This window comes from Lynx rufus, unplaced genomic scaffold (assembly GCF_022079265.1).
Source record: "Lynx rufus isolate CCGP_SWC_20201006 ecotype Redwood Valley unplaced genomic scaffold, mLynRuf1.p SCAF_5, whole genome shotgun sequence".
Lineage (NCBI taxonomy): Eukaryota > Metazoa > Chordata > Mammalia > Carnivora > Felidae > Lynx > Lynx rufus.
Genome location: NW_025814867.1, coordinates 44483598 through 44499199, shown reverse-complemented (window position 1 = coordinate 44499199; position 15602 = coordinate 44483598). Strand labels below are relative to the sequence as shown.

Sequence of the window (15602 nt, the reverse complement as noted above, 5' to 3'; positions counted from 1 at the left end):
CCTGTCCCCCCACTTGCACTCTCTCTCTTTCTCTCAAGATAAATAAACTTAAAATATAGTTATGTGAATATATAAATATTAATCACCTGAACCCCCTATACTTGAAAACAATAAAATAGACAATTTCTTAGAAATATAATTTCGTATGAAAAAGTAGACAACCATCTGAATGTCCAGGTAACTATGAACACAGTCAGCCCGTCTAGATGATTTTGTAAACAACCTTCACCAAAAAGTAATACATAACCCCAACTTTATCAAAAACTATGTTAGAAAACAGAAAATAAGGGTAATTAGTTTTATGGGGCTAGTTTGATCTAGTCTAGTTATTTATTTGTAACTGATTAGTGGACCCATGCAGTTCAAACCCATGCTACTCAAGGGTCAACTATATGGTAAAATACACATAACGCTAAATTTACTCTGAACCATTTTTAAGTGTATACCTGGGTGGCACTAACTACATTCACATTACTGTGCTACCATCACCACCACCCATCCATAAAACTCTTTTCATCTTGCAAAACTGAAACTCTGTGCCCATTAAACAATAATTCCCCACCTTCCCCCTCTCCACAGGTCCTGGCAACTACCATTCTACTTTGTGTCTCTGAATCTGACTACTCTAGGTATCATATATAAATAGAATCATACACTATTTGAACTTTTGTAACTGTTTCATTTAGCAAGTCTTATTTCATTTAGCTTATTTCATTTCATTTATTTCATTTAGCATGTCTTTTTTCAAATTTTTTTTAATGTTTATTTTTGAGAGAGAGAGAGAGAGTGAGACAGAGAGTGAGCAGGCAGAGGGGCAGAGAGAGAGGGAGACACAGAATCTGAAGCAGGCTTGAGACTCCGAGCCGTCAGCACAGAGCCTGATGTGGGGCTTGAACCCATGAAACATGAGATCATGACCTGAGCCGACGTGGGACGCTTGACTGACTGAGACACCCAGGTACCCCTCATTTAGCATGTCTTTAAGGTTCACCCATACTGTACCTGTGCCAGAACTGCCTTCCTTTCTAAGGCTAACATTCCATTGTATGTCTATACCACATTTTGTTTCTCTATTCATCCATCGATGGACAATTTGGTTGCTTCCACCTTTCAGTATTGCAAATAATGCAGCTATGAACGTAAGTGCACAAATATCTGTACAACTGTTTTCAATTCTTTTGGGTATATACTCAAAGTGGAATTGCTGGATATGATAACTCATTGTTTAATTTTTTGAGGAACTGTCATACTGTTTTCTATAGTGGCTGTTCCATGTGCTTATGGGATTGTCTGCTTTTGATGTTAAGATCATTCTAGCTCCATAATTCCAAAGCTTTCCCTTACCTGGACATTCAGAATGCTAATATTTTATTTAGGATTTTTTGCATCTATGTACAAATGTAGAACTGATCCATATTAGAAATCTGAATAATCCAAAATGAAAGACAAAACTTACACATCATAATCAAATAAAGTGTATTCCAAATACAAGATTTTTATAATGTACAAAATAAATTAATGTAATCCACCATAAAAACAGACTAAAAGAGAAAAAAACCCAATGATCATTACAACAGATAAAAGACATAATTCTGCGCCCATTCATCATTAAATAAGGAAAAAGAAAAGTTTGATTTCTTTATTTCTAAGCCTTATATGGCTTTTTTCTCTTGATTTATCAGAAAATTCGGCATAATGTTAAATAAGAGGTGCAACAACAGGCATCCTTTTTTGTCGTTTCTGACTTTCCAGGGATGTCTTTTTTTTAACGTTTATTTTTGAGAGAGAGAGAGAGAGAGAGAGAGGGACAGAGCACAAGAAGGGAGAGACACCCTTTGAGAGAGAGAGAGGGAGACACAGACAGAATCCAAAGCAGGCTCCAGGCTCCGACACGTCAGCACAGAGCCCGACAGAGGGCTCGAACCCACGAACTGTGAGATCATGACCTGAGCCGAAGTCAGATGCCCAGAAACCCCTCAAGGGAAATCTTCTAATAAATTAACCATTTAATGATGTTCATTTTTCAGTTTTTAGTTAATAATCTTTATCAGCTTAAGAGTATTTACATCTACTGCTACTCTGCCTACATTTTTTGTATGTTGTTCTTTCTATTATTCCTTGCTCTATACTGAAAGCCCAAGAGAAAGAACAAATTCAAATTACCACAGAATTCAGCAAGTTTGTAGATACAAGATTGATATATAAAAACAATGTCCAGTGTCCAACTTTCGGTTTCTAAATACAACTCTTCAATAAAAGAAACCAGGGGTCCTTGGAGAAACATCTAATTCTAGGGCCGGGGCAAAAAAAAAATGTAAGAAGATCCTGAAGTTTCTTATAGTACCAGATACAAAAGAAGTGCTTAGAAAAACAAAAAGATGGATCAAATCAAAGGGACACATGACCTAGTCTGACAGAGCTCCTCATGGCCAAAGCTCAAAATTTAAACAACATAAATAATGTGGTATTGGATTCTAACCCAAAGAATAAAATAAATATATAGGAGTATGTAACCAATATAAATAAATGATTGAATAAATAAATAAATGCCAAGAAGAGACAAATCTTTCTTACAAAAGAATTCCAAGTAATATAATATACGTGGCAGATACTCTCTCCTACTCCTCACTTCAGATCTTAATGCCTGCCCCTCCCCACCTATAGGATGGGTTATACTCAGTGCCTCACTTCCAAAGTAAGAACAGAATAGAAAAAGAGAAAAATATTAACTGTGCAGTGGAGAAATCTGGCTTAATCAAGGGATGAATGTTAATACCATTAGTTATGTTATGCAGATATCATGTACCCCCTGGCAGTTCACCTCTGTTTTTAAAAACCTACTCCCTACTCCTCAAAAAACCCATAACCCAGTCTAATCATAAGAAAAACTGCTATCAGATGAGGGACATTCTACAGGATACCTGGCCAACACTCCCCAAGACTAAGGTTATTAGAAACACGGAGAGACTAACTGAGAGACTGTCACAGAACAGAGGAGGCTGGGAAGACATGCTAACTGTGTGGTGCCCTGTTTTGGATCCTGGAACAGAAAGTGAGCATTAAAGGAAAAAATAGTGAAATCTATACAAAGTCTAGAGTTTAGTTACTAGTAAGGTACCAACGTCACTTTCTTAGTGACAAATGAACCACAGTAACATAAAATGTTAACAATGGGAGAAACTAGAAGAGGAATGTACAAGAATATTCTTCTTTGCGATTTTTGTGTAAATCTTAACATTCCAAAATTAAAAGTTTATTTAAAAAAATCAATAATATTCTTATATCCTAATAATAACGATTTAGAAAATGCAATTTCAAAAGTCAAACAAAAGACATGCAAAATGTTTACAGAAAAAAATGATTAAACTGATGGATATAAAAGTTCTAAACAAATGAGAAATACCACAGCATCACAGAAAGACTGAACATTTCAAAGATGGCATTTAATCTCTAAGTTAAACTATAATGTCCATATAAATAATAAACTCATTGGACATTAATATAAATATTATTTATAAAAAAATTAAAAAGTGAGTATACTGGGGTTATTTTATGTCATTGCAATTCTCTTTAGTATCTATCTTAATACAGTGGTTTTATCTGCTTCTGCCTTCAATTTGTTTTGATATCACAAACCACGTAGTTTCTAGAAACTTCCACCTTAAACCGTGAAGGAATGAGAGTGACAAAGGCAAATAATATCTTAATATTATCATGAAAATAATTTTGACCTCACAGACCCATTAAGAGTCCTGGGAGCATACTTTGGTAACCACTGTTTTGGAGAAGTAATGTGTCATTGCCCTTACCCTCAAGCCCTCATACCATTCTTTATTTACATTTTAATATGAAAAATTTCAAAAATGGAGAAGAGTTGAAAGAATTTTATAATACCCATATATCCATTACCTAGATTCTATAACTAACTTTGAACTGTACTTTGTATCACCTATCTATCCAACCATCTATGTACCCATCAATACACCTCTTTTTCTAGTTTTTGTTTTACAGTGTACTTCAAAGCAAGTTGCAGACAATCAGTATATGTCCCCCAAAATACTTTAGCATATAAGTCATTGCTCAGAGTTTAGTATTTTTTTCCCCTTAGGTAAAATTTATATACAATGAAATGCACAAAATTTAAGTGATATGTATGCAACCTAAACCTCTCTCAAGATACAGAACATGACTTACCCTGAAAAGTTCCCTCATACCCTTGTCAGTAAATCCCTCACCCTTCTCTAGCCCCCCAGAAGCAATCACTGCTCTGATTTTCCCTGCCCCCAGATTATCTTCACCTTTTCCAGACCCAATCATATAAATGGATTCATACGATAGGTACTCGTTTATGGAAGGCTCCTCTCACTCAATACAATGTTTTTAGAATCATCCCTACTATGTTTAAAAATATATTTAACATTGATTTACCTACCATGAAAATGACGATTAAGATGAGACAGATCCCCACTATGATAAGGAAGGGGATTAGATAGTATTCCAGAGGAAGACTAAATTCTGGAACTAAGACAATGTGGCCCCTACAAGAAAACAAAAAGTAATAATTGAGAAATATTAAGGAGTGCCAAGTTATAATGTTAATTAAAAACAAAGAAAAACATTTTAAAAGGCAATTAGACATTACGATTCAGTCCACTAGACACATTTTCTAAAATATGATTTCTAATAATTTAAGAGATACTTTCTCCATCTTTCAGTTTATTTTCATATTTGCCAAAATAACTTGCCTGTATAATTAAAGAAGCTTTTAGACTGGGTAGAGGAAATCAGCCAATCAATACTTACTGTGTTCATCCCGGAAACATGTTATTTACTGAATTTAGTAACCTGGACAAAATTCTGCATGTTTTGCATGCAACATCACATTAAAACAATGGTAGTACCTTGGGTGGTATGTCAACAAAAACCTCCAACCCAACCAGATTACTACTCAGCAGTCCCTCCTATGGTAAAACCCTGAAGCCACTATTAATAAAAATATACTCCCTCTTCTCTCATATATGCTTTCCACGAACTTCTTATACCAGGTACAATGGACACAGCCCCTGTACTCTATGTTCCTCTATGAGATGTGGTATAAAACACTGGCAAAGGAATTTACAGGAGCTGTACCTTCCTCTCTATTCTCCACCTTCTCCATTGCTTGACTGGAAAAAGCTACAAAAATACGTATGTTGTGGGTGGAGGGATGGAGAATGCTACATGCCTTACTCCCTTTTGTCATTAACCATGCTATTACTTACTGTGGTATTACTATTCCATAAGTTGACAGGGACTCATAGAATGAAACTATGGTCAGAATAGGAATAGTATTTTTGTTGTGTGAGCAAATTTGACACGGCTGCAAAATTCTGCATTGTAAAATACCTTCAGTCTAGGGAAGGGCCTATATAACGGTCAGTAATAGGACTGACTTCCCCGTTGTATTCCTGTGCTGCCAGTATAGTGCCAGTAACACTACATGGTAATCCGCTGCTGGATGATGTTTTAGGCAGTGAAGCCTGGCACTTCATAACACAAGGGTCCAGTGCCACACAAAAAATCTCAATAAAAGGGAAATAAAACCAGGTCAAGTCCTCCCTTCACAGATGTTCAGGACACCATAGTACTTAAGAAAAAAAAACAAAAACATGAAATCAAATTATGTCTAGCCCCAAGCAATTTTTTTTATTTTTTTTAATTTTTATTTAAAAAAAAATTTTTTTTTTTTTAACATTTATTTATTTTTGAGACAGAGAAAGACAGAGCATGAACGGGGGAGGGTCAGAGAGAGGGAGACACAGAATCCTAAACAGGCTCCAGGCTCTGAGCTGTCAGCACAGGGCCCGATGCAGGGCTTGAACCCACGAAAAGTGAGATCACGACCTGAGCTGAAGTTGGATGCTTAACTGACTGAGCCATCCAGGTGCCCCAAGACACTGCTTTTTCTTAACCAAATTGCTGATGGTGGAGGGTGGTAACAGTGATGGTACAGGGCAGGGAACTACAACAATCAGTCCTCTAGCTCTATTTCTATTTCTTCTGTCTAGGCTCTCACAGCTGAGTCTGCAGACTCATCCCTCATGTCCTAATCCCAGATGAATTTGTATTTGAAGGAGATACTTAAACAGCGTTAATAAGTATTTTTACACTGCCTCTACATCCACCCCTAAATATAGTACGCTCTATGAGCTCTGCAGCTAAGATTTGATCATCAAAGCAGAGTCCTAAGCAACCCAGGAAATCATGTCTTATTCTCCTTTGCATGCATTCCCAGGCTAATTTCAAACCAGGTGTCTAGGCCTAAACTTTATAACAATAATACTCTAACTTCCCAATCCCTCTGGGAAATTAAAATGTGATGATGGCTGCACAAGTGTAATACACTAAAATCACTGAATTGTATACTTTAAAATTGGCAAATTTTATAGTGTATAAAATATGACTCAGTAAAGCCATACAGATTTTTGTTTGAAAGAACAAATAAGCAAGAATTCCTATAAAAAACCTGAAAGAGGCGGGTGGGAGTGGGGAAGGGCTAGCCTTTCAGATACCAATTATTATAAACCCTACAGCAAAAAACAGAGTGGTACTGGTGGGCCAAAGATAAAGAATAGAAAATTCAGTTATGTATGGAAATACAGCAACATTTCAAATGGGGTGAGGGGACACACATTTTCAGGAGTAGTGCTGGAGTAACTGGTTATTTGACAAAAGATATAACTGGTTCCATTCCTCAAGGTTTATATAGGATAAATTACAAATAAGCCAGAGATTTAATGTTAAAAGAGGAATCATAAAGTATAAATGTGGGTCAATTCTTCTATGACCCAGAAGCAGGGGACATTTTCCTAAGACCAGCAGCCCATTGGAAAAGATTAATATATCTGATTGCATTTAAAAAATAGCATCATAAATGAAATTAAAATTTCAAAGTATTAAAAAACACTTGTAATGTATCACAAACAAATGGTTAACATACCTAATAAATAAAGAGCTTCTAAAAACAGAAAAGAAAATTGCCAGCAAGCTACTAGGAAAAATGAGCTAAAGAGTTCATAGAAAATGACATGCCAACAGGCCTTATGCCTAAGAAAACATGCTCAGTTTGCTCATGGAAAGAAAATACATACTAAATCTACAACAGGAAACCATTTTTTACCTAACTGGTAAAAATGGAAAAATCTGACAACATTCTTTGTTGGTGAGGCTGTGGGGAAAGAGACATCATATATTGCTGGTACAACCTGGAGCGTGGAGCCTGCTTGGGATATTCATTCATTCCTTCATTCTCTCTCTCTCTCTGCCTCTCCCATGCTCATATTCTCTCTCAAAATAAATAAATAACATTTTAAAAATAAATAAATAAAATTGTTACTTTCCAAGGTAAGGAGGGGAACAAGATGGACAGGGTGGATGACACTTTAGAAGCTGACCTTCTCTGAATACACATTGTGTTTTGTTGATTTTGACTTAAAGTTTATACATAATTATAAAAATCACAATGGGAGTAAAAAGCAGTCCCTAAAATCTAAAAGCAACATGAATCAAATAGACCTGTGTTTCCAGTTGCTATCATCAGCACACAGAATTATTTCACAGATTTTAAAACATGGTAATTTGATTTTAGATCCTTATTATGATAGAACTTAAAGAACTTAAACAAAGGCAATAGTGTTGGTATTGTTCTGAGTCTGTGTGTGTGTATTGTGCAATTAAAAAATAAAATAATTATTTGGTATCTCTGAGCACAGAAAAATAAAATATAGATGTAAGATCAGCAAAATACAGTAAAAACGTACGGTCCTGAACTTAAGTTGGAAACAACAATATGTGCTCATGATTTATTGTATCTTTAAAAACATATTATTCTACCTGAAAGCCGTACCCTGTAAAACAAAAGCCAAAACCAAAAAATAAAAAGCAAAAAGCATATATATTTCTTAGCTGTGTCCACTAAAAAGCCCTAGAAATAATGACAAACCAAGGAGCAATGATCACCCCTCAGTCTCTAAATACCGTATTCAATTAAAAGGAACCAGAGCTTCTTGAAAAAATGATTGGTTCCAAGTCAGGGGGAGGAAAAGAACGAGATGGGCCTGGAACAATTGTTGTGCAGAAAACAAGAAGCAATCCAAAGCCCCAGATTTACATCCAAAGAAATTAGGATTAAACTTCAAGAAGTTTGAAATGGGAAAATGTGAATGAATGTCAATAAAGATCATAACTGCAATGCACTGAAGCATACTAAATAAGTTTTAACTCATGAGTTCATTATGATACTTTGAAGATATATATAAAATCATCTTTGGAAGATGATAGTGAACCAAATCATTTGAAAAATAGTAAATGAAGGCAAAGAACTGTTTATCCTAGATTTCTTTCTCTTTTTTTAAAAAAAATTTATTTTTAAATGTTTATTTATTTTGAGAGACAGAGAGAGCATGCATGGATGCAGGGGAGGGGCACAGAGAGAGGGAGAGAGAGAATCCCAAGCAGGCTCTGCACTGTCAGCGGGGCTGGATCCCACAAACTGTGAGATCACAACCTGAGCAAAAATCAAGAGTCAAGACGCTTAACCGAGTGAGCCAGCCAGGCACCTTTATCCTACAGCTTTCTTAAACAGACTGTGTATCAGGGTAATCAAATAATTGATATGAATTAATCAAATAACTTGTATGTAATCAAATAACTTGTATGAAGGTGCACGCTCTCTTCATACAAGTATTTTAGCCAATAAATTAAAAGAAACTTAAGACATAAGAACCACTGCAATGTATGGACATTATTTGGATTCTCTCTCAAACAAATACTTTAAAAAAAAAGAAGAAGAAGAAAATCTGACAGTTGGGAAAATCTGAAGACTAAAATATGTGTTGATATTAATGTTTACCTTTTTTCAAAAAAACAATAGAATAATGATAATATATTTTTATTTCTTTCTTTCTTGAGAGGTGGGGGGACAGCATGTGAGTGGGGGAGAGGAACAGAAGGGGGGGAGAGAGAGAGAGAGAGAGAGAGAGAGAGAGAGAGAGAGAGAGAGAGAGAATGAATATATCTTAATCAGGCTCTATGCCCAGCACAGAGCCAGACGCAGGGGCTCAATCCCACAACCCTGGGATCGTGATCTGAGCTAAAATCAAGAGCTGAATGCTCAACTGAGTGAGCCACTCAGGTGCCCTGATATTTTTATATGTAAAAATATCTTCTAGTGATATATTCTGAGATGTTTACAGTTGAGATGACGAGATGTCTGGAACTTGCTTCAAAAGAATCACGGTGTGGGGAAGAAAGATTGAAGGGGTGGGGTTGGAGGGTGGATAGTAAAAAAAAATTGACCACAGGTTGACAACTTTGAAACTGAACAATCAGATTCATTATACTCATCTCTCCACTTTTAAATACTCTTGGAAGTTTTCATAATAAAAAACAGAATAAATAACAAGTGTTGGCAAGGATATGGAGAAAAGGGAACTCCCATGCACTGCTGGTGGGAATGTAAATTGGTACAATGACTGTGGAAAACAGTATGGAGTTTCCTTGAGAAATTAAAACTAGAGGGATGCCTGAGTGGCTCAGTCGGTTAAGCATCCGACTTCAGCTCAGGTCATGATCTCGCAGTCAGTGAGTTCGGGTCCCGCACCAGGCTCTGTGCTGACAGCTCGGAACCTGGAGCCTGCTTCAGATTCTGTGTCTCCCTCTCTCTGCTCTTCCTCCACTCACACTCTGTCTCTCTCTCTCAAAGATGAATAAATGTTAAAAAAAAAATGAAAAATAGAAATGTCATATGATCCAGTGATCCACTACTGGATATTTACCCAAAGAAAACAAAAATACTAATTCAAAAAGAAACATGCACTCCTATGTTTATTGCAGCATTATTTATAATCCCTAAGATATGGAAGCAGCCCAAGTGTCCATCAATAGGTGAATGGATAAAAAATATGTGGTATGTATGTGTGTATGTGTACATACACAGAAACACACAAACATACACACACACAATGGAATGTTACTCAACTATTAAAAAAGAATAAAATCTTGCCATGTAACAACATGGATGGACCTAGAGGGTATTATGCTAAGTGAAGTCAGACAAAGACAAATACCAAAATGTTTCACTTATATGCGGAATCTAAAAACAAAACAAGCAAAAACACAGATTCTTAAATACAGAAACTGGTGGTTGCCAGAGGGGAGGTACGGAGGGGGATGGGTGAAAGAGGCAAAGGGGATTAAGACGACAAACTCCTAGTTATAAAACAAGTCATAGAGATAAAGTACAGCACAGGGAATATGGTCAATAATACTGTAATAGCACTGGACAGTCACAAATGGGGACTGCACTTATCGTGCTGAGCAGTGAGCAATGAACAGAATTATTGAATCACTATGTTGTACCCCTGAAACTATTATAACATTATGTATGTTACACAACATACAACAGTATGTCAACTATGCTTCAATAACAATTCTCTTAAAGTAGAATAAATTAATGGGTGGGTGGGTAGGCAGGTAGGCGAGCAGGCAGACTGACAGGCCAGCTCACAGATGGATAAGGGAGATGTGTACGTACTTGTTTACAGTCCCTTCTGCACAACTCTGAAACCTAAAAAGTTTTAAAAAATCATGTTGCCTGGGGGTGTCTGAGTGGCCCAGTTAGTTAAGTGTCCAACTCTCTCTGCCCCTCCCTTGCTCATGTTCTTTCTCTCTCAAGATAAATAAGTACTTTAAAAAAACCATGTTGGCAATTCATCTGACAGTCAACATGACCTGAGCTGATAAAATACTCATGCATTCATTGTAGATGTATGTATATAATTTGTTTGATTATGAGAGGCTGCCTCAAACTCTATTTGGAACGGTACTTAACTTCTAAAAATCCCCCACAAGACATCTGTCCCACAAGTTAAGTTAAAGGATCTGTGGACTTATGATACCATGGAAGGGTCTAAATATTATGTAAATAAAGCATGCTATAAAATACTATGTAGGGGCACCTGGGTGGCTCAGTCGGTTGAGCGTCCGACTTTAGCTCAGGTCATGATCTCACAGCTTGTGGGTTCAAGCCCCGCGTCGGGCTCTGTGCTGACAGCTCGGAGCCTGGAGCCTGCTTCAGATTCTGTGCCTCCCTCTCGCTCTGCCCCAACCCACTCGCATTCTGTCTCTGTCTCTCCCAAAAAAAAAAAAAAAAAAAAAAAAAAATTAAAAAATTAAAAAAAAAATACTATGTATTGTATGTTCTATTTTATAAGCACATCATCATGTAACAATGTGAGTATTCAAATACGGGAAAAGTTTAACACTTTTTAAACAGTAGCTGCTGTTGTTAGAGAATAGCATCATCGGACTTTCATTTTGATGCTTTATATTTCTGAATTTTTCTATGCTTTACTAGCATGTATATATTACTTTTTAATTTAAAAAGTCATGATTTTATAATTTAAAGTATACGGAATTTTTCTAAATGAGGGAACAATATTGAGGTAAAAGTATTAGTTTTCCCTCTACTAACTTAACAAACTCAGCTGACAAAATAGCATCTTGCATAACTTTTTTTTAAAAGTTACTTATTCTGGGAGAGAGTGAGTGGGGGAAGGGCAAAGAAAGAGGGAGAAAGAGAGAATCCCAAACAGGCTCTGCACTGACAGTGTAGCACTTGAACTGCAGGACTTGAACTCATGAACCATGAGGTCATGACCTGAAACAAAGTCGGACGCTTAACAGACCAAGCCATCCAGGCACGCCTTGTGTAACTATTTTTAATACAACATCCAAAATTATGTTCTTGACCTTAAAATAGATGTTCTGAGACTATAATATGTGAACAATATTTTAAATATCAAAACTGCATGGGGAAAATGCCAAAAACAGCAATAGAAAAACTTTCCCTCTTCTTTTTATGTATTTTCTAACTCAAATGTTGGTGATTTTCCCACCTAAATAATCAGGATTGGATTTTATTTTGCCAGTTTTCTCTTTTGGAAAATGTAGAGAATAAGAGATAATAACAACCTCTAGAAGGTTGCTGTAAAGATTAAATGGATAACAAATGTAAAAGTCTTGCTTTCATGAGTGCTGGCACTTGCTAAGTACTCAATAAACATTACTGCTTTTATTACTAATATTGTTATTATTGTTCTTCGGCAAAAACCTGTTCCTGCCCATTATATGTTCCACAGAAGCAGCTCTGAAGTGCTAACTGCAATGTTTTCTATATTAGATGAAATATCTGTGCCTTAGTTTCAAAAGGTTGTGTTACTGGAAATGCAAGCTGATGCAGCCACTCTGGGAAACAGTATGGAGGTTCCTCAAAAAATTAAAAATAGAACCACCCTACAACCCAGCAATTGCACTACTAGGCATTTATCCAAGGGATACAGGTGTGTGGTTTCGAAGGGATACGTGCACCCCAGTGTTTATACCAGCACTATCCACAATAGCCAAAGTATGGAAAGAGCCCAATGTCCATCGACAGATGAATGGAGAAGGAAGATGTGGTATATATATACAATGGAATATTTCTCAGCAATCAAAAAGAATGAAATCTTGCCATTTGCAATTACGTGGATGGAACTGGAGGGTGTTATGCAAAGTGAAATTAGTCCGAGAAAGACAAAAACCATATGACTTCACTCATATGAGGACGTTAAGAGACAAAACAGATGAACATAAGGGAAGCAAAAGTAATATAAAAACAGAGAGGGGGACAAAACAGAAGAGACTCATAAATATGGAGAACAAGCTGAGGGTTACGGGAGGGGCTGTGGGAGGGGGGATGGGCTAAATGGGTAAGGGGCACTAAGGATCTACTCCTGAAATCATTGTTGCACTGTATGCTAACTAATTTGGATGTAAATTTAAAAAAATAAAAAATTAAATTAAAAAAGAATTTGGGAAGGAAAAAAAAAAAGGTTGTGTTACCCTCATAATGTGATTTGTGGTAGAAATTCCATACAGAAGGTTTTATTCCAAATGAAACCTTTTAAACTTGAAAACAAACTTTATGCCTTTATAAAAACCAAGTCAATAACACACTGTTTTGGACTGTGTTTATAAAATAGCAAATCTCTTTTTAATAAAATACAAATGTCTAATGATAAATATAAATCACATTGTTTCTAAATACCAATGGTTTGATTAAATGATAAAAGGGAAAGTTTTATCTTTTTAGCAACATGAGTACCTTAGGCTCTCTAGAGTGAGCATATTTTCAATATGTAATAATGCACAGAGAAATTATTATAATAAAGTCTTATAATCATTATGACTTAAGAGAGAACTTAATTTAGCACAATAGAGTTCATTTTAAAACACAACCTTGGTTATAACTAACATAGTTCTACCCTAATATAAAGGAGAATTTTAAGCTACATGATTATTTTTCATATCCATTACTTACCCTTTTTCATATGTGAATTCATCTTTCAGGGAATTAGCTGATGATTCCCCAATAAAGACAGATGGAATGTCAATTTTCTTTAGCACATCAACTGTATAAAATAATAATAAAATTATTCTTAAAAGCCCATACTCAGTGTACAATCAACTTTACTTTCTTCATAATAGCAGCAAACATAACTGGAAACAATTACAATAAATTCAAATTGGTTGATTTTCCTGATTGCAGATTTATACCATCATCAATCTCAGTGGTTGAGAAATACTGTTACATTTGCAATAACAAAAGCTAACATTCTGCATACATACATTACCTACTACCTCAATAGTCCCATGATGATTGGGATAATCATTTTTAATATTTCCTTTCAATTTATTCCTCTTTAGACACAATTAACTCTTAGAAAAGGAAGAAAATATTTTAAGTTTTCTTTCCACAAATAACTTAATTCCTAAATGAAAAAGTAAAAAAGCTTTTTTTACATACCCATTCCCAGGAGAGGTATAGGCCAAAAAATGTAAGAAAAGATCACTTTACAAAAGTCTCAAAAATGACACCACACATCTATGACTTTCCAGAGGGAAGGGCTGACAGGAGTTGAGAAAGGGCATAAAATAGGAAAGCTGGGTAAATTTCTACTTCCTCCTAAGCCTGGAGTTCATTGGAAAGCTTTGTTTTGTTTGGTGTCTTAACAAACTGGACTCATACCTATATTGCAAAACCAAAATCAAATGCCAACGGAAGAGAAGTTTGAAAAATTACCCATTACTCAGGAAGATCCTCTTAAAGTTACAATAGAAAAAGAAGTCTTATTTTTAGCTGTGAGTTAATTTAACAAATATGGCTTTAGAGAAAATCCATTTGTTTCCATTACATTTTCACAATAACTTTGTTCTACATTTCCTTTAAAAAAACACACATACATTTGTTATTTATTTTCAAAAGGGGGGGGGAGGACACCAGAAGAAAACCAAAACCAACTATAATCCTTCCCACCTGAAGACAAAGGTTCTATTTGAAGTAATAAACAGTTCTATAAGTTTCAACAAGTACATTTTTCACTCCTAGATTATTGTTTTATGCAAATATAGTCATTCACTCCACACATTCCCATTCTCTCCCTCTCCCTCTCTCTCTCTCTCTCTCTCTCTCTCTCTCTCTCTCTTTCACATACACATACCCATATAAGCCCCAGGAGGGTAGGAACCTAAATGGTTGATAAAGGAATATTTAATCACTATTTTTATATCAGTGGGATCAATAAAAATTTTATTTTTTTGTATCAATGGGATCATATAATAATGGAAAAAAGTATAAGCTTTTTTGCACTCAATGATACACCTCAGATATCCTGTCATGTCAATAATTATTAGAAGTGATATAACTTCTTTGAGTTATCATATCTAAAGAGATGTAAAAAGTTCCCCTGACTCTCTCTCTAATACAAGTAAACACACATACACACATAAATAATTTTTTAAATTCCTTATAAAGTAAAAAATCACTTCAAACCTCTATTTAAAAGGTACACAGAACAGGGGCGCCTGGGTGGCGCAGTCGGTTAAGCGTCCGACTTCAGCCAGGTCACGATCTCGCGGTCCGTGAGTTCGAGCCCCGCGTCGGGCTCTGGGCTGATGGCTCAGAGCCTGGAGCCTGTTTCCGATTCTGTGTCTCCCTCTCTCTCTGCCCCTCCCCCGTTCATGCTCTGTCTCTCTCTGTCCCAAAAATAAATAAAACGTTGAAAAAAAAAAAAAAAAAAAAAGGTACACAGAACAAATTCCAAAGTTCTGTAAATACCCCCTCTCTAACCTCATCCTCTGCCACTCTCTCTGCCTTGTTAACTCTACTCCAGCCAAGGTGGCTTTCTGCCACATCTTGAAAACACCAAAGATGCTTTATCTTTGAAGCTTTGCATTTTCTTGAGCTTTGCATTTTCTTGCTGTTCCCTTTCCTTGGAACACTGCTCCAGAAATCTGCATGGCTCAGCCTCTCACGGTAGACCTAATTCAAATGTCAAAGCCTCATAGAAGCCTTCTCTGACCACCCTATCTAAAACGGCCGCTCTCCTCTAGTCCTTGCCGTGCTACATCCCTTCAGCCTGACAGGATTTTCTTTAAAGCACTTATCACTACTTGACATGCAGCATATCTCTTTGATTTTGTGTTCATTTCCTCTCTCCCACCCTAGAATGTAATAACAGCAG

At 36.1% G+C, this 15602-nt stretch overlaps 1 protein-coding gene across 6 annotated transcripts in view; it reads right to left on the bottom strand.

Annotated features, from left to right (window-relative positions):
- RNF13 (ring finger protein 13) overlaps positions 1-15602 on the bottom strand; it is a 162705-nt gene that overhangs the window by 43312 nt on the left and 103791 nt on the right. For all 6 annotated transcript variants that reach the window (XM_047100178.1, XM_047100181.1, XM_047100177.1 and 3 more), the window contains 2 exons: positions 13400-13490; positions 4433-4538 (listed from right to left, as the gene is read on the bottom strand). In XM_047100178.1, coding sequence (XP_046956134.1) covers positions 4433-4538; positions 13400-13490 — 197 coding nt within the window. The remainder of the gene's footprint in view (positions 1-4432; positions 4539-13399; positions 13491-15602) is intronic.